The following is a 19,384-nucleotide window of genomic DNA, read 5'->3' as shown; positions in this document are numbered from 1 at the left end:
TTTTTTACTTATTCAAACCTTAACCTCTCCTGGTTGTAATGTTTTGAATTTTTTGAGTGAGAGTGCAAGTACAAGTGAATAATCCCTAAGACAATATAGCTACTCATTACCTAGTGGGAGAACCATTTGAGAATAAGTTAAACCGAATCAAATTATCTGGAGAAATAAGTTGAACACTGGAAACTACATGATGGCCATGCGATTGATGACAGGAAGGACATTGAGGCATTTAAAGAAACAACAGGAGGTGATTCAACCCTTCAAATACCTCCTGGTGCTCGACTTCGAGGCGACCTGCGAGAAAGACATTCCCATAATGACTCCAGAGATAATAGAATTCCCCTGTCTAGCTCTGAACACAGAAAGCTGGGAGGTTGACAAAACTTTCCACAGGTACATAAAGCCCCGCGTCAATCCTCTCCTCAGTCCCTTCTGCACAGAGTTAACTGGAATTATGCAGGAGACAGTGGATAACGAGCAGCACTTTCCCCAGGTCAGAACTTGGAATAGAATCATTATGTAGTTTTCAATATTTATATCTCAGCAAAAATTTTTTTGGCAATTTATACTCTGTTATATGAGCACGTTGGGTTTGGGGGTTGTCAGGATGGGGAAAAAGTCAATTCCTTAGTATTTACTCTAGGTCCTCGAGGATTTTCGCAACTGGGTGGAGCAGAATGAACTTAACGGGGATAAGAGTGCGTTTGTCACATGTGGGGATTGGGACCTGAAAGTGATGCTACCGAGCCAGTGTGCGATCGACGGACTAGCAGTGCCCGAATACCTGAAGACTTGGATCAATCTCAAGACGAGCTACTGCGAGGCTACCCATTATTATCCCCGAAGTCTCCGAGACATGATAGCTAGGTTGAAACTGCCATCTCAGGGCAGACTACACTCTGGGATACATGATTCTATCAATATGATCAGAGTTATAGAGATGTTGGCCAAGAGTTATCATGCTAAATTCGTGTTGACTTCTAGCTGTTGATTAGTTTTTATAGACTATTGTAAATAAAAGAGTGATGAGGGAGTTTATTAAGATAAATTAAAGCGACAGTCATTTTAATAAAAGTCAACTTTTTACTAGACTGAACATTAATATCTACAATAGTTCCAAATTTAATCAAAATTCTCATTTGAAAAATCATCCTTCAGATGTGTAAATGCACATGTTAACTACAATTAAGTACAAATCTTATTAAATATTAAAAATTTTCATCAATAGAGTTTAGGCACAATTTGGATTCTTATATTTTTTCGTGATAATTAGATGTGCGACTTAAGAGAGAAATATGTTGCAAATTAAATCAACTAGGCTTAAGAATATTATTCTGCTTGCCAAAGCTATCGAAAATCACATCATCTACTTTCATCATTTGATTTAATTGATGAAATGTTTAACCAATAAAAAAACGATAACCGATTCAGGGAAAATTATGAGATTTTTAGTAAACTGAACGCTGATTCTTGTATAAAATACTTTCGTTGAACATATAAAGGCACATATTACCTAGAGTTGAATATAAATTTTATAAAATACTTAAAGTTCCACTCGCCATCAAAGAAACATCTCATCAATATCGTTTAGGTACCACTTGGATTCTCACGTCCTTTCTCTCATTACTCGTAAAAATCTGTAAAACCGCTTGAAACCCCTTCTCAACATTCTTTCTACACTGAATTCGGATCAAGACCCCCCTTTTGGCTGGTATCATTCCTTCAGCAGGTAAGACACTCAAGAACTCATTCGTAACTTTAGTCTCGAAAGGCTGGGCAGTGCTCGAGGTGCTGGTGATCACGACAGTGGCATCCTTGGAGCCAGGAGGGTGAAGTGTCACAGAAGATGGGCTAACATAAAACTCACCGTCGTGTCGCCCCTGTCGTCCCCCAATGAGAGTCCTCTCTAGAAGGCTCTCTGAGGGCATATAACTGTCCTCGTCATGAACAGAGACAACACTGGTATCACTGCAGAGAGACTGAAACATCTGGGACTCATCCCCATCGTCAGTGAATATCGAAATCGTCTCATCCGAGTTCAAATCCATCATCAAGGTCACCACCTGACGATGAACATTACGACAGAGTATCCCCAGATCCTGGACAGCATCTCTGATGATCGATAGCTGGGGAATCTGCCCCTCTCCGGGAAATATTCGGCAGATTGGATCCACTACATTCCTGAAGACATCGTTCTGCTTGTCGTTGATCTGCCCCGTTTCAATCAGCTTCTTGTAGAGCCTTCTGATGCGCCAACGAGTTGGTTCATCTCCATGAGTAATTGTCAGTGTCCCCATCTCTGCAACATCTCCCCTCAGCAGAGCGATATCTTCCTTTCTCGGTTTAAAATCAATGGTGATCCATTGGGACTGTTTGGGCCCAAGAATCACCTCAGTTGGATCAACATGCCAACTGGTTGCAACCGTCGGATAAACCGCCTTCGGAGACAGTTTAATTTTGGCATAAGCTGGCAAATCACCCAAGTTCTCCAACTGGACTGTGGTTGTCAGATTTCCAGCTGGGTTCAATTGCCCTAGAGACAGCCACATCTGCGCCCCCATGATCTTCATCGCCTGGTTGATATTCACTTTAGCATACCCCCCACATCCGTACAGCATGATGATTCTGGAGGGTTTGGTATCCCGATCCCTGATATCGCTGACATTTCCGGATGTCCTCTTGATCTTGTTTTCGTAATGAACGAATGTTATTTTCCCCGCTGATGCTCCAGTTCTGTTCGGAGAGTACACAATCGTCAGAGTTCTGCTTTCCATCTTCTGGAGGCTCACGAGAATACTAGTGCTGGATTCCCTGTCCTTCAGGAATTTAAAACTTTTGTCGTTGTCTGTTATTAACGCCTGCAGCTTTATCTTGTTGCTACTGGTGTTTCTTATCGTGAACTCTTTCACCTCATATTTTCCAACTCGAACTGTCGTCCAGCATAAGGAAGAGTGAGTAGATTGAACCGGAATCGTATCCCCCGCGATCGTTCCTCCTGAGGATAAACTTCGAGGAGATGCCCTGCCTGACTTGTTGTAGCCACTTGAAGAGGTGCCTGCACTAGTAGTTGAGCTCACACTGTGAGGGGACGATGGGAGACTTGTCGTGAGTTGCTGTTGGGGAGTGTCACATCTAGAATATACTGTAGGCAGTTCCCCTGACGAGTCCGCTGGGTCGTCGTTCGTCTCTTCGACAATCAGAGGAATATCAGCGATGATCGAGCCTGTTTTGGTCTCGCTGCGTACGCGAATAAATAATTTGGATTGTTCATCATCGGTCGTGGAATTCTTCACGTTCTTTTTTATATTTCCGGGTGTACACTGAACAGTGATCATGGATTTATCATTGGCCTTGAGTACCAGATAAGTAACTGGTTTGTCTTCATTGGGAACACCCTCAGAATTAGCTGGAGTCTTCACACTAAATACTTCAGAATTATTGTTTGATATACAGATTTCCAGGGGAACATCAGTATCGTATTTATTCTCAAATACTAATGGTAATTCCGTTGCTTCCTTATTTCCACTGAATCTCAGAGTATTCTGGTGGCCCTCTGGGTAAATGACCTCGACCTGAGCATCAGATGGTATGAAGCACATCAGATGGTGCTTTGTGGAGGACTCTCTGGTCGTCATGTCACTGCAGTTGATACTCAGAGCTGCCAGGATTGGGCCGGACATCCTCAAGAGCTTTACCACGATCTTGAAGACTCTACTCTCACCTGGTTTTATCAGAACTGTGTAGTCTGGAATCTCCAGGTGAATGTTCTCCTTGTCTCCCTGTATTTGGAGGAGGTGGAGGGAGCAGACTAGCCAACGATCACTCTCGTTCATCATTTCGATGTCAGCCTCTCTGGCAACTCCAAGGATGCACTTGTACAGTCCTTCTGCATTCTTTCCAATGGTCAGTCTTTCAGCTGGATTTTTCAGAGTTGTGTTGTTGAGTTTTCCTGGGGAACCTGCCTCTAACGACTCGTTTTTTTCAACGTTAAGCAGATGTGATTGGTTCTTCAGCACTAAGCTTTTGAGTGTTGGTGATGAGATTCGTGATGATGTATTGATTTCCTTTTTAATTGAACGATCTACTTGCGGTGGGAGTTTCGGTGAGCTCTGGACGACCTGAGGCCCTTCAGCTGACGTATATTCCAGGGGAATTTGTTGAGAAATCAGTTGTTTTATGGACTCTTTGTTATAAAATGGAGAAGGTGGGGTCAGAATGCCAGGTGTTAAGGTGGTGTCGACCGCTGGGATCGTTGGAGACTGTCTCTCACGATTATACTTATCAGGTGATTTGTTGTCCTTGTCAAAAGAGACTGAAGCTGGGAGGCTCCAGGCCGAGGCACTTGGGTTGACCGTTGAACATTGTGGCCATTCATGGCCATTCATTGCTTTGCTGTCCAGTGACAATTTACTTGAGGACTGGTTGGTCTCCACGGCAAATGCAGGGAGAGAGGATCTCGCTGACTGCAGTGTGTAGGTCCCTCCAGTACAATTGGCATTATCAATAGGTTTCCTCTCCTTCTGCTCCTTCTCCTTCTTCTTCACCATCAGCAGTTGGTCAACCAGTCGACGAGGGGTCTCGTCGTTGCAGTCCAGGGCCTTTGCTATTCCACTGAGACTAATCAAGGGCTCATCGTCGTCCTCATCTTGAGTATCGTCTATACAGGAGGTTGTGCACGTGGTGTAGGACCTCTCAACTGGCAACTCCTGCGTCTGATGGATTTCTGATGCTTTTGAGGTGTCTGTCATTGCTGTTAGGTTGATCAGCGGCCCAGGCTTTGACATTCTCTTAGGGCTTTGGATTGCAAAACCAAAGGCTGGTCGTTCGAGACCTTCTGAGGGTGACAGGCGGCCTATTGGTTCGCACTTTCGTCCGAAAAATTCACCCACCGATACTTTTCGACCTGCACAGGACTCCAGGGACAGATCCATATCACCAATTATTCCAGAGAAGCAGGAGAAGTCCAGGCGTTCGTGATCAGCTGTTACTGGATTCACGTTCTGCTTCCATGAGCACTCATCAGCGGATAGTTGGGAGTTCATGCGAGAACCTGAGAGAAAGTCTTCGTTGGAGAATTTCGCCATTAGTTCGGCTGCTGTGCTGTTGAAACTGAAACCATCGGTCTTGTATTTTGAGGGGGGTGTGACTGGGCTTCCCACCTTTGCTGAGGACCTTCCTGTGATCTCGTTGGGTTCGAACACCACGCTGTTCATGCTGGACTTGGCGAGACTCGTGGAGAGGAGAGTTGAATCCTTCTGCTGGGGGGACAAGTAGTCCAGGGTGTTGATCAGGGTGGGTGATGTGTTGTCGGACAAGTTTTGCGTATTTACATTGTTCTCTTTGTTCGGATCTAAGCGTGGGGGAGTCGATTGATCATTCAACTTCTGGAGGAGCTCACGGGCCAACTTTCGCTGTGTTTCATGGCGATTCGACTGGGCCGAAGAGGAGATATTCTCGTCGATTACAGAGCGACTGGAGATGTCGTTCACCAGACCTAAGGAACTGTCTGTATTGGTGGAGCATGAGTCGTCTACTGGAGCGTCTCGGTATCGATGAAATGCGGCTGAAGGGTAGGACCCAAATCTGTGAATATTTAAAGTAGCAAGGGCTGGAAATAATTGATCATAACGAATTTCAAATTTTAGGGATTTTTAATTAAAAACAGAAGAATGTCCCCTATTTGTGTCACTCATAAATTTGGCATTACATTCAATTTTCGTTGAAGTCTGAGAGAAACATAATTTATTTTCCATTATTGCTCTGTGGATTTATTTGCTACTCACGTTCTACGTTCAACAGTGGATGTTGCCTGTGGTCTCGGTGTTGACAGTATTGTCATATTAATCAAGCTGTGTGAACGATCATCCCTCGAAGTCCTTGGGGTTGTGTTTGGATCCCTGTCGAACTCCATTTCGACGCAATTTTCCTCAGACCCGTCCTCATGAAGGCAAAAGGCTCCAATCAATTATTTTCCGCGATTGAATTTTCACACTACGAAAGATTCTCACTGGAATTGTCACCACTTGATGTGTCTGTCATAAAGAACAGAGCAAACTAATGCCTTTGCGGTTGAAACGGTTGGCAGACGCCAGTGGCACAATTCAAATTTGAAAACGTACAGTGTCATCAGAACCATTCGGTATCACCGGAGACTGATAACACAGGGAAACGAGTGGAGGGAAGGAAATAGAGCGAATGCAACGGATAAAACGAGTTAAAAAACTGAATAGGGAGGGGATAATTCTTAAGCGAGTGGTTAGGACTGAAGCAGTGTCTTGAGAAACGACCCCCTCCTCTGCCCCCAACAACAGGTATCTTCATTGCCATTGCTCATGACATGTCGAATGCTAACTTCACGGTAGTCGTGAATCGCCTGGACGTTGCTACAGTGTATCTACATTCACGTGGTAGCTTCAACAAATTGGCCAATTTTCCGAGTAAATAAATAAACTATGTGTTTTCCACATTTTCCCTGACAAAAACCATCGAAGAGTACTAGTAAAGTCACAAAGTACCGCAAACCCATCGCCTTATCATGATTGTTCATCATCTGTCACCATAACCAATTAAATACTCGAAATTGCCACGTATTTGTCCGAATCCCCAACTGCAACTACTAAAGAGAATAGACTAGGAACAACCGGTGGAGTGTGTGCATGGTATTCTTCATCGTGTTGTGACCCAGTGGTTTTTCACTGCTGTACTTCCAACGATGGCGGAGAGCAATGAACGAGTGGATGATCTCGTGCAATCAGTCAGTCTTTACAATCAGAGGAGAGTGATATTCAGTGGTTATGTCCTACCGTTTTTAGCACTGCAGAACATATGGCTATACAATTGGTTATTTATTCATGGTGCGGAGAAATACTACCACGAGGGTTTTGTTGGTGTTGCTGTGATTGGGGTTATGCAGATATTTTTGTGTCTATGCTGTCAGTGGTCTGTCCACATCTACTGCTTCTTGAATTGTAGTTCGGTGAGTTTGGTCAATAAATGGAGTCTAAGCAATGGGAGACTGAATGAAAATCGTTCATTTGTAATGCTCCTTGAATAATGTTGATTTACTAACGGGTAGAACAGATTCTTTTTGCCCCACGTTAATTTCCCAAATGCTCAAATTTTATTTCACAGACGAGGGATCCCTACAACGCAACAGTTGTCAAGGTAATCCCCACTCCGAATAACGGCAGCTCAGAGCTAGTAACACTCCACCAGAAGCCGAACAAGGATCCTTGGTTCATATTTCAAAAGACAAAGTACTGCTGGTCCCCCAACAAAAAGCGTTTCCAAGGTCTCCAGTTTCCCGTTACCGAGGCCGTAAAAACATACTGCGAATGGAGGGGCTACGCCAGCGAGGAGGAGGTCACGGAGGCCGAGGAGAAGTACGGAAAAAATCATCTGGACATGGTGATCCCCGAGGCCTGGGAGTTGTTCAAGGAGCGCGCAGTTGCACCCTTCTTCGTATTCCAGGTGTTCTGCGTCTCCCTCTGGTGCTTCGACGAGTACTGGTACTATAGCATCTTCACACTCTTCATGCTGATAATGTTCGAGTACATGTTGGTTCGTCAGCAACTCCGAAACATGGCAGAAATTCGTAAAATGGGAACCAACCCCTACATGATGAACGTCTATAGAAACAGAAGATGGAGGATGATGTTCATAGATCAATTGGTTCCTGGGGACATTGTCTCCCTCATCAGATCCCAGAGTGACCAGTTGGTTCCCTGTGACATTCTGCTCCTGAGGGGCCAATGTGTCGTAGATGAGAGCATGCTCACTGGTGAGTCAGTCCCCCAAATGAAGGAATCAGTTGAGGAGATCGAGCCCAACCAGGACCTGAACATCGACAGAGAACACAAGATCCACGTTCTGTTTGGAGGAACAAAAATCGTCCAACACACACCCCTCAGCAAAGTCACATCTGGTCTTAATCCAACAGACAAGGGCTGCGTTGGATACGTCCTGAGAACTGGTTTCTCCACATCCCAGGGTAAACTTCTGAGGACAATTCTCTTTGGAGTCAAGAGAGTGACAGCAAACAATCTCGAGACCTTTGGATTCATTTTGTTCCTCCTGATCTTCGCTATCGCTGCTGCTGCCTATGTCTGGATAAACGGAACAGCAGATCCCGAGAGAAGTCGATACAAATTATTCTTGGAATGCTGCTTGATCCTGACATCGGTGATACCTCCCGAGCTGCCCATTGAGCTCTCATTGGCAGTCAATACGTCGTTGGTGGCACTTTCCAAGCTCGGGGTATACTGCACAGAGCCCTTTAGAATGCCTTTTGCTGGAAAAGTGGAGTTCTGTTGCTTTGACAAAACTGGAACGCTGACGAGTGACAATTTAGTTGTAGAAGGAATCACTGGGATCGATGGAGATACCACTATCATGAATGTTGATGAGGCTCCAATTGAAAGCATTCAAGTGCTGGCAACTTGTCATTCACTGGTGCAGCTGGACGGAGGAATCGTGGGGGATCCACTTGAGAAAGCTACTCTGAAAGCTGTCAAGTGGACTCTCACAAAGAACGAGGCTGTTGTACCCAATAAGGGAAAGGCTAGGGCTCTCAAGATTTTCCACAGATTCTACTTCTCGTCGAGTCTCAAAAGAATGTCTGTTATCGTTGGGAATACTCTACCTAATTCCACTGAAGTTCAGTACATGGTAACTGTCAAGGGAGCGCCAGAAACTCTAAAAAGTATGTTCTCTTCTATTCCTGATAATTACGAGGCAACTTACTTGGGCCTGTCCAGGAGGGGAGCTAGGGTTCTAGCTCTGGGGTACAAGAAGCTTCCCTCTACGCTGAGCTCCCATGATCTCAGGGGTCTGTCACGAGATGAATTAGAAAATGATTTGGTCTTCGTGGGATTTGTGATTATCAGTTGTCCGCTGAAGCCAGATTCATCAGATGTTATCAAGGAGATTATTAATGCTTCTCATGTGGTCGTCATGATCACTGGAGATAATCCTCTCACTGCTTGTCATGTGAGTAGAGAGCTTCATTTTACGAAGAAGCCTACGACGTTGATAATGACTCCGAAGGGGGCTGAATGGTATTGGGAGAGTGTCGATCAGCAGACCACAATCGATCTGGGGAGGGCCAATGTCGAGACTAGAGGAAAGGAGATCTGGAAGAATTATGCATTGTGTATCACTGGAGATGGGCTCCAGTATTTGCGAGAGAATGATCCAGTACTTCTGAAGAAACTACTCCCCCATATCGTGATTTATGCCAGATGTGAGCCCAAGCAGAAAGAGTTCATTGTGATCTCCTTACAAGAGCTAGGGTTCACGACACTCATGTGTGGAGATGGGACCAATGATGTTGGAGCGTTAAAGCATGCTCAGGTGGGGGTGGCGATCCTCTCCAGCCCTCCGGAGAAGATCGGAGAGGACAAGGCACAGAGTCCTGCACATACCCATGTCGTACCGAAAAAGGAGCCTAGGCAGCAGATGACGAGACAGCAGATAAATAATATGCAGATTCAGAAATTGTTGAAAGAGATTGAGGAGCAGGAACAGGCGACCATTGTCAAGTTGGGGGATGCCTCCATTGCTGCTCCTTTTACTAGTAAAATGTCCTCGATTATGTGCAGTAAGTTGAGCGATATCAATCAATTAACTTTTCAGAGGAGGATTTAAAATTATTCTATTGTTTATTTTGTGATTTTTCTATTCTAGTTTGTCATGTGATCAAACAGGGTAGATGTACATTGGTGACGACTCTCCAGATGTTTAAGATCTTGGCGCTCAACGCATTGGTACTCGCCTACAGCCAATCAGTTCTTTATTTATCAGGAATTAAATTTAGTGACGCTCAGGCAACTATGCAAAGTGTACTACTGGCATTCTGCTTTTTATTTATTTCACGATCTAAACCTCTAAAGACATTATCCAAGCAGAGACCACTGCCAAATATTTTTAATTTGTACACGATTCTCACGGTGCTGCTGCAGTTTGCTGTTCATTTCTTTTGTCTGATTTATTTGGTCAGGGAAGCAACTATTTACTCTCCACCGTAAGTTTGGGCCATTTTTGGGTGATTTTGGGCATAATTTTGGGAATTATGTGGATTAATTGGTGGTCTTTTTGTAGGGATGAGAAGTTGAGAAGTATTCTTTCAACTGAAAACATCACAGATACTAAATCAAGTGGTTTGGACGACGATGAGGAGCATTTTGAAGCTAATGTCGTCAATAGTGCTGTTTATGTTATTTCATTGGCACTTCAAGTGTGCAACTTTGCTGTAAATTATAGGGTAAGTTTTTAAAGATGTCAAATTAATTCATCAATGCCATGTTTGAATGAAATAATTTTATTCTAGGGCGTACCCTTCATGGAGAGTCTGGTGCACAATAAAGCCCTGTTCTACTCACTTCTAGTTAGTTTCGGTCTCGTTATAGGATTGGCTTGTGGTCTCATGCCTTCTATAGCAGCTCATCTTAAAATTGTTGATTTTCCAGACGAGGTGAGATGAATATTGAAAATTTTTATTCTTCAACAATGGAAAAATTTCACTGCAAATTTTTTTTGAATTTCCTACTCTCCAAAATATGAATATAATCGACCGACCAATGTCATTTCAGTTTCGGAGTATTCTAGTTATGGTCCTAGTCGGGAACTTTGTAGCAGCCTTTGCTGTCGACAGAGCGTGTCTATGGTTGTTCGGCGAGGGTAAAATGCAAAAGCTGTGATTCATGACGAACTCCGGACGTCCATCGCAGACGTTTTGAGGTCTCAGTCGGTGTGCTAGACTGACGTGAACATGGGTCAAGATACGTCCTTGGCGGCCATCTATGGGAGTCCGTTCTCGAATGACCAAGATAATTTCAAGATAGCCTCCCACGGATTGTTCGTAAGGACTCTATTTGAAAATAAATCAAAGAACCAAATGATAATATCGAAGAATTCATCCTACAAATCATATTTCTACATTCGCATAAATACAGTGAATATGTATAGACGGTCATGAGGTCTATCCATGAGAACCTTTTCTAGGGATCAGCGAGGACAGTAGCATTTAGGAGAATCATTTAATTTCAATCCTTTGTCTGATATCTATATCTTGGAATAATCTACAGAATGAACCATGTTTAACAAGATGAGAGAAAATTTGTGTTTGCCTTCAGGAAAATTTCTTCGCGTACCAAATTTTTCAATATTTATTTTAAGAATTGGTTTCTTATAATATGGAATAAGTAATAAGCCAGTAGAGAAGTGGTAGATTGAGATAAGTCAACTTATCTCTCCGTCGTAAAACTCAATTAGCTCCACACAAACAGTTTACCACTTCACTAGTGAGATGATGATAATTTTCATCACTCTTGAAATTACACACGAAGCCCTGGAATTCCCCAGTACTTTTACGTTTCGTATTTATCAAGGTCATTCCTTTATTATTCGTTTTATTTTGGGAAGAATTCTTGGTGTTTTTCTCTGCAATTACTCGTCATCTGTAAAAGCTAACAAGATGTAAAATTATGTAGAACTTTTCCCAGTTATCACATATTTTAATACTTGCAAATGAGTTTCTCACAAAAAACTATTAGTGATAGTGACATCCAGGGTGATAAAAAAAAATGTACCAATACGTTATACGTAAAGTCTTGTGCATGCTTTCACACTCATGAAAAGGAGAATAACAAAACCATTAATTGTTTATGGTTAATTCTATTTCATTAACTTGGCAGCGAATGAATTCTGAAATGAGTAATTTGAAAAGCAAGAAGATATTATGAGGATTTTTTTTGTAGTTGTCAATCACTCTTATCTCCATTGTTCCACATTCCACAGGGTACGAGAAAAAAAACATTTTTTCCGTAATTCTCCCAGCTCCAACAAATTGTCGTTAGATTTTATTTAACAAATTTGTTATCGTGAATAATGATTGAATAAAACTACTAGAATTAAAAAAACAGAATAGAGCGTCGAAGTTTAATAAATACAGATGAGGGATTAAATTGGTACTGTCAAAGACTGGTGGAAAATTCGCATAAATCACTAGACAATTACCCTATGAAGTGAGAGTGTTACTGTGTAACACGTTATTCACCACCACCAAAAGCTATTCGAGAAGCATAACAAACATTTCTATTTATTTCCAGTGAAATTCAATCGACCACAGTTTGTACCCCAACAATGACAAACTCTGAATACAAAACATTCCAATTAACTATACGAATGATTGAAATATATTTGAGTTCATGGGCGTAGATAATCCTCATTTTTTCATCAATCATAACAATTACAACATCAATTACGTCACAATTCTCATGCTACTTGTCTCAATCATCGTCATACGTGTGCGTTTACTTCACAATGACTCTTTGTTTTTAATGTTTAATCGATAAATATATTCCTTTTTGGGATATTAAACAATAATTATCCCAAGAACACAAGGCTGATGAACATTACCGAGGATATTTTGTGTGCAATACTTATGTCAATATGTGAAACATTGTACAATACATTTATAAATCACTAAGAAGAACGATTTATTGAATAAATATCATTCCAACTTTCAGATAAGACAACTAATTGCTGAAAAAAAACTTTGACGATTATATAAATTATATTTTTATCGAGATGTCATAATGTAGTTTGCACGTAGATTTAACGGGTCAATTGCAACAGTTATCTTCAGGCGTTTGAGAGTCATCAATTGAGCAGCGAAAAATAAAGTAGCGTGAGTATTGCAAATTGATTGTCATGAAATCGTGTCACGCTGAAGACGTCTTGTCAGATGTGCGAGAAAAATCCCATCGACCAGAGGGTTTTCACTACTTCATTTTTCCCCCTTCATTGAAGCATGCATTGAAGCCAACTACTTCTTATTCACGTGTTCCCTGGCGCATTTCTGGTGGCATGTGTTTGGAGAGGGAACTTGAAGGAGTGGAATTATCGGTGGATCGTTGAAAGTGATCAGGGATCGCACGTTGACTCCTCGCAGTCGGTTTCCAGTGGTCATTAAAGGCTCACCGCAGACGAAGACAGAGAGACCAGTCTTCACTGTCATTCGAAAGTTTAACGTGATAACTCATCGGTTTTATAATCACACTCACATAACATCGGAAATATCATACGATAATAATGGAGATAAGAGAAAGTGTTTGAACATGCAATCGATAGCTTGTGTGACGATATTCATCGAGTGATAGTGTGGCTTTTGAGGAAACGATGAGGTTGATTGTCTCAGTTTGAAGTCATTTTGATGGTCACAGCTGCACCGGTATATGGCGGTTCGTACTCGTGATACTACCCATACCCATTGATACTAAAATTAAAGGAAACTATTTATAAATATTGCGAGTTGGTATTCGCGGTACTACTGACGGGTGCTAGTTCATCGACTGCGAGTTCGGTTGAATGAGTAGAATTCTGAAATGATTTATTGGTATACAAGGTTTAAAGTTCAACACTTCCTCATGATTTTAATTGGGGGTAATTAGGTAGTTCTATGTGTGGAACTTTTCGAATTTTTGAGTTTTTTACTGAAGAGAATCGAATGGACATTGTTATTTTCATTGTATCGCGATGTTTAACGAAGCCATTGAGTAATAATCATTCATGAATAGTTATAAGATGTGTCAAAGAGTTGCCTTGGGGAATAATAAAATAGTCTGGTGGCATTGGGCGGTCGTGTTGGAACTAAGTCCCGTCTGACATTGCAGGGAATTTTCTACTGCATACTATTGTCACCGATATTAGGTGGAATTTAATGAGGATAATTGACTCCTCGTGAGCGGATTTTTCCGGTTTGAAAGACTCTTTTTGTGCATTGCAATAGTTAACTAATAAACGAATAAAAGGTGGTGATAATAATTTCTGTAATAGTGTTGGAATAAGAACTCTAGTTCATCGACTGCCAGCTCGGTTGCAAACGTAGAATTCGCCGGCGGTTTATTGGAACCCAAGGTTTATAGTGCAACATTTCCTGATGATATTAATTGAGGGTAATTAAGCAGTTCTGTACATGGAGCTGTTGGAAACTCTCAACTCCACGTGACTCAACGCTTTTTCATTCTGTTTAACTAATGATTTATCAGGGAATTTAGATTTTAAAGGAAAGTTGGAATTTGATACTAGTGTGAATATTTCGAAACTGTTATATGATGTGTACGTATGTGGGAATAGTGGAATAATCTAGTGGCATTGAAATCATTGGACTTCAATCCTTGTCTGACACTGCATGGAATTTTCTCCTGCGAGCACTCGTTACTGGAATCACCCGGAATTTGATAGGAAAATATTTTTTTTTGACGCGGGCAGTTTTACTGCTACAATGTCTCTTATCGCGTGCCCCAGTGTCTGGTTTTCGGAGAAAAATCGAAAGTTGTGATAATAATGTCAACATTAGTTGAGGTGAGATCCCTAGTTCATCGACTGTCGGTTCGGTTGCACTAGTAGAATTCTGCAATACTTGTATACCAATATATGCAAGATTCAAAGCTCCTTGATCATTTTAATTGCCAATAATTAGAAATTTGCATGCACAATTGCTTTCGAACTCTTAAATTTAACTGACGTAACATCTTTTTTGTTCACTCTGACAAACAATATCCGGGGGATATTTTATTATATTGAAAATAAGTCTCGGTATTGCGGTCTTTATTGAATTGCAATGCTTAATGGAACTGTTGAACTATGATCACTAGCATTTTGCAAACACGAACGATCAATTCTGCGTCGTTAGAGAGTTTAAGTTTTTTTATTAATTTTTTTGTCTTGTGAATCGTTGTTGTAGATCCAAAGGGGCGTAAATATTGTGCTTATGCATACCACTTATGCTTCTTCGGGTGTACCACGACGGAATGGTTATTTCGGGATTAGGGAATTAAATCAGTGCACTCGGCGACATTTCTTACAGTTTCATTGATGAGTGTTGATATAAACGTGGAGTGAACCATCATGGAAACAGGGGATAGGTACTTTCACTGGGCAGACTGGCTGGTATTTGCTCTTATGCTCAGTTGCTCAGCCGCATCCGGTATCTGGCATTTCCGGAAGGCACTCAAATCGACCATCGCTGAGTACATACTTGGACGAAGTGGATTCACTGTCTTTCCAGTCTCTGCTTCTCTTATCGCCAGGTCTGATTAGTTCTCCCAGTATTTTTTATTATTTTCCCACTGCGAGATTATTTATTTTTGTTTTTTTTTTTAATCTGTAGCTTCATTTCTGGTGTCACAATCCTGGGAACTCCAGCGGAAATTTATAATTTTGGCACCCAGTATTGGATAACTGTGTTCTCTATTTTATTCGCTGGGGTCATTACAGCTAACGTATATCTGCCAGTTTTTATGAAATTAAAACTCAACTCATGTTACGAGGTTTGTATGCTATTCAAGCTCTGAGCTTTTTTCTAATTGAAAAGATTGTAGACTTTAGGAGATTCGTATTATTCTAAAACATAATCATGTTGATTATGTCATTGAGGAATGTCCTGCCATTATTGTAGTCATTAAAATTTTTTTTTGCATATTTAATGGTAGGATTAATGGAGGATCATTCATGATTTACTGATTTTTTTTCAGTACTTGGAGCTGCGCTTCAATCGTGGTGTGAGGATATTGATATCACTGATATTCGTAATTGACGTGGTAAGGTAGCTAAATAATGAATGTAAAATGTATGATTGAAATTGATGAAAAATTTCAAATGACGAAACCGAGAGAGGAGAATAATAAAATTTTCTCTTTGTTGAATAATGAAAATATGTGATAGGTGCTGTACCAATCGATAGTCGTTTATGTACCAGCACTTGCGCTCAATCAAGGTATTTAAACTGCTCGTACTGAGAATTTTTCCCCCCACCGGCCCCGGTCTGTTCAATTAAATAATTGATAATAAATCCATTCGTTGCAGTGACGGGAATCAGCATCTACTTAATTGGCGGCATTGTATGCTTCGTCTGCGTATTTTACACAGTATTGGTGAGTTTAATTTTGTGGACAGTTTTTACGAGTTTTCGGGACTTTTTTATTTATTTATTTATGAGTAAAGATGCTGGGAGACCGTTGAAATGTTTATGCTGGAAGGTTACCCTACGATATAACAATGGCACTGTGGCAGACAATGGCCACAGGGGGCTATCGAGTAGCTCTGCTGGCCCTTAACAAAGCCTCTTGTTACCCCACTACTGCTACTATTATCCAAACATCCTCAAGTGATTAATTACCCGTTGGTTTAATTATTTTAACAATTTGTTGAAGTACGGATTAGGGAGAATTTATTGGTAAAGGGCACCGGAGGCTCTAGACAATTGTCAGTGTTAAATCGCTACGGAAATCAATACATCAACTCTCAATTCGTCCACGATTAAATTAAGAGCTCTTAATGATATTTTGTTAGAAATTAATACAATGGGGATAATAGGAAGAAAAAGAATCATGAGAACGGAATGAGTACGACACGTATTTGGTATCATTTGCACGATAAAAAAACATTGCAGAACTTTCTGTAAATAAATTTTGCATATAGACTACATTCGACAGTAGACTCCGCTCGCCTTTGGCGGATGTAATTCCAAACACAGCAAACAAGTACAAACATAGTAGAAAATTCAATAACATGGAAAAATAGCGTTTTATACTGTGCCCCGTAATATGTCAAACGAGATTATGATCAATAATATGACAATCCAATAAGCTTTACAGCTGATGTCTACATTTGTTCTTCATCGCGTATCCGGTGTGTAAAATTGTGACTTTCTTCTAGTTCTTGTCATGCATACATTATTGGATCAATTCCACTACACTGACGGAAATACTACCGGAAGTGGTTAGACTATTGCTTCCAACATACAACTAGCACTATTAACACAGATTCTCTGCAAAACTCATTGATCAATAAATGCAACAGAATTTTTTTTTTATGTCCAGGGAGGAATCAGAGCTGTGGTATGGACCGATGCATTCCAAGTAGTAGTTATGATCTTCGCTGTGATCGCGGTTACCAGTTTAGGAACCTACAATGTCGGAGGGCTGGGCGAAGTCTGGAGGATAGCTTCCGAGAACCGAAGAATTCAATTTTTAAAGTAACCGAATTAAAGATTGTTGAATGAATTATTTTGCATCTCCTATTCCAATTTGTTATTGCTAAATTTTCCGTCATTCCGCAGTTTTGATACTTCACCATTCACGAGGCATACAGTGTGGACGGTGCTAATTGGCTCCTGTCTATACAGCACTGCTTACATTTCCGTTAATCAAACGATGGTTCAACGCTACAGCTCATTAACTTCAGAGAGAAGCTCGAAAATGTGAGTAATTATGGGGTGATTATTATTTCCTGCTTTGAATTCTACTTGAGTTTCCCCATGAAATTTTATGTCAATGGAATGGGGAAAAGTAGAGTGAAAAGCTCATTAATAGATTCTCTTAACAAATTTCAACATTGATGCCTTTTGTTATGTCCAGAGCAATACTAATTTTTACCATTGGAGTGATGTGTTTCATCTCATTAACCTGCTGGTGCGGTCTGGTGTTGTTTGCGTGGTGGGCGCCACCGAAATGCGATCCCAGGGCATCTGGGTTAATCAAGACTGACGATCAGATGCTGCCGGCTTACGTCATGGAAATTGCTGGCCATCTGCACGGGATTCCCGGGATCTTCATAGCTGGGATATTTAGCGCTGCATTGAGGTATTCATTAATTTCGTGATCACAGTTTGAATGGGGTAATTGGTTACTCGAATATTTTTTGTTGCAGCACACTGTCAGTGGGGCTTAATTCAACTTCAGTGGTTATTCTTGAGGACTTTGTCAAGGGATGCTTTCAGTTGAAGCCAAATGACCGGTGGTCGACGATTTTTGTCAAGGCTGTGGTCGTCTGCTTGGGATTATTCGCCCTGGGATTTTTGTTTGTTGTTGAGAAGATGGGAGGTGTTCTTGCTGTGAGTGAAGTGAAAGTCACAATTTTTTTCCAATGAATTTTACTGGTTCATGGTCATCGCGTGAATTCAGTGAAAAAATATGGAATTTCATGAATACTCTGACAGTGATAATATTGACGACATCGTCATTAGCTTAGAATTGACCTCAGAAGGCTCATGAAATGTCCAGTTTCCCATAGAATATGAATAGAATATTCAATACCACATTTTGGGATTACTTTCTTCGTTTGTTCAAGGTCACCGGAAGTTTAGCGGCTATTGCTGCGGGCACCTCCTTCGGCGTCTTCACCCTGGGAATGTTAATTCCGTGGGCGAATTCAAAAGTACAAATGATCAAATTCACCGCAGAATAAAATGACAACCTGTTACTGAAAAAAAAAATATTTTGTAGGGTGCATTTGTCGGCGCTGTCACCGGTTTCCTAATTGCAGGATGGTCCAGCTTGGGTGCTAATGCTATGGTCGCCGCTGGTGAAATAATCCCGAAAAAATTGCCAGTCTCTCTGACCTCATGTCCCAGCAACATCAGCGAAAGTTTTCTCGATCAATTTCCCACGAATCATAGGTGAGTTTATGGGGATCTAATGATGTCATGAATTTTCCACGATGATTAACCAACACCATCAATTCAGCGAGGAGGACGTCTTTCCACTCTATCGGCTATCTTATCACTGGTTCGCGGGACTGGGGACGATTATTGTGATTCTAATAGGGGGTTTTGTGTCCTGGTTAACGGGGCCAACAAATCCAGCCAATGTCGACAGAGATTTATTATCTCCAGTTATTCACAGGTACGAATGCAAATCATTAGTAGGAATTTAAGGGTTTTTGAAATCCAGTAATTTTATTTGAAGGAAATTATGAGTAATGCCTCCAAAGTAATAGACACTCGACTTTTCCATTACAATTGACAATTAATGCATTATCCTAGGTTTTTGCCGAAGCCCATATACAATACGCAGACTAAAAGACCATCTCAAAATCTTCCCCCTGGTTATCCAGAGTCTTCCAGTTTGATACTCACAGATATTTCCAGAAGAGCATCTCATGGTATTAATTCACATCAGGTGAGTGAGGAACTCACATCAAAACGTAACTTATTAATTACAAAAGGAAATATAATTTTTTTCTATCGTAGGTGCGTCCAACACCAGTGTGACCCCATCCACCCCTTAATCATGAGAATTTTATTTAACAGTAGATCTTAGAGCATTTATAATTATTGAGGTTTTCGTTCAATTTTTGTATACAAAGAATAAATGAAATTTTTATGAAGTCCCGAATCAACGAAGCTGTCATCGAACCTTTACACTACTTGATAGGATAAGGGGCAGGGTGCTGATGCCATGGGCATTGGTCATTCCAAGAGGACCTTGGTGACAGCAAATTTATCAGTCTCTGCACTGACCTTCCTCTTTACCAGCCACCAGTCCAGGACCACCGAGTTTCTGGTAACTGAGTTTGTTTGGTTTTCAAGCTTAGGTGATTC

The 19,384-nt window shown here is 41.2% G+C and overlaps 4 protein-coding genes across 5 annotated transcripts; 3 read left to right on the top strand and 1 right to left on the bottom strand.

The window, feature by feature from the left end:
* The first annotated feature begins 21 nt into the window (after positions 1–21).
* Positions 22–1,518, top strand: Snp (Snipper). The gene is made up of 2 exons (XM_064119597.1): positions 22–493; positions 644–1,518. Exons 1-2 carry the CDS (start codon positions 188–190, stop codon positions 989–991), a joined length of 654 nt encoding a protein of 217 aa, XP_063975667.1. The 5' UTR covers positions 22–187; the 3' UTR covers positions 992–1,518.
* On the bottom strand, positions 1,437–6,262 carry LOC135161736 (uncharacterized). Its single transcript, XM_064119588.1, has 2 exons — positions 5,784–6,262; positions 1,437–5,583 (listed from the first exon to the last, which is right to left on the bottom strand). Exons 1-2 carry the CDS (start codon positions 5,909–5,911, stop codon positions 1,578–1,580), a joined length of 4,134 nt encoding a protein of 1,377 aa, XP_063975658.1. The 5' UTR covers positions 5,912–6,262; the 3' UTR covers positions 1,437–1,577.
* A 127-nt stretch (positions 6,263–6,389) lies between these two features.
* Positions 6,390–10,901, top strand: LOC135161738 (endoplasmic reticulum transmembrane helix translocase). Its single transcript, XM_064119592.1, has 6 exons — positions 6,390–6,976; positions 7,132–9,598; positions 9,685–10,021; positions 10,099–10,261; positions 10,328–10,471; positions 10,590–10,901. The coding sequence occupies exons 1-6, from the start codon at positions 6,713–6,715 to the stop codon at positions 10,695–10,697; spliced, it is 3,483 nt and encodes a 1,160-aa protein (XP_063975662.1). The 5' UTR covers positions 6,390–6,712; the 3' UTR covers positions 10,698–10,901.
* A 1,862-nt stretch (positions 10,902–12,763) lies between these two features.
* On the top strand, positions 12,764–19,178 carry LOC135161739 (sodium-coupled monocarboxylate transporter 2-like). Of its 2 annotated transcripts, none has more exons than XM_064119593.1 (15): positions 12,764–13,241; positions 14,870–15,092; positions 15,173–15,332; positions 15,537–15,602; positions 15,727–15,778; positions 15,868–15,935; positions 16,884–17,038; positions 17,123–17,263; positions 17,421–17,645; positions 17,713–17,896; positions 18,133–18,219; positions 18,288–18,460; positions 18,528–18,686; positions 18,827–18,962; positions 19,034–19,178. In XM_064119593.1, exons 2-15 carry the CDS (start codon positions 14,911–14,913, stop codon positions 19,052–19,054), a joined length of 1,809 nt encoding a protein of 602 aa, XP_063975663.1. In that variant the 5' UTR covers positions 12,764–13,241; positions 14,870–14,910; the 3' UTR covers positions 19,055–19,178. The 2 variants fall into 2 exon arrangements, with proteins under 2 accessions (XP_063975663.1, XP_063975664.1); XM_064119594.1 differs by lacking the exon at positions 12,764–13,241 and adding an exon at positions 13,972–14,364.
* The last annotated feature ends 206 nt before the right edge of the window (positions 19,179–19,384 follow it).

This window comes from Diachasmimorpha longicaudata, chromosome 4 (genome assembly GCF_034640455.1).
Source record: "Diachasmimorpha longicaudata isolate KC_UGA_2023 chromosome 4, iyDiaLong2, whole genome shotgun sequence".
Taxonomy (NCBI): domain Eukaryota; kingdom Metazoa; phylum Arthropoda; class Insecta; order Hymenoptera; family Braconidae; genus Diachasmimorpha; species Diachasmimorpha longicaudata.
The sequence above is the reverse complement of the archived record's forward strand: the minus strand, read 5'-3'. Positions and strand labels throughout refer to the sequence as shown.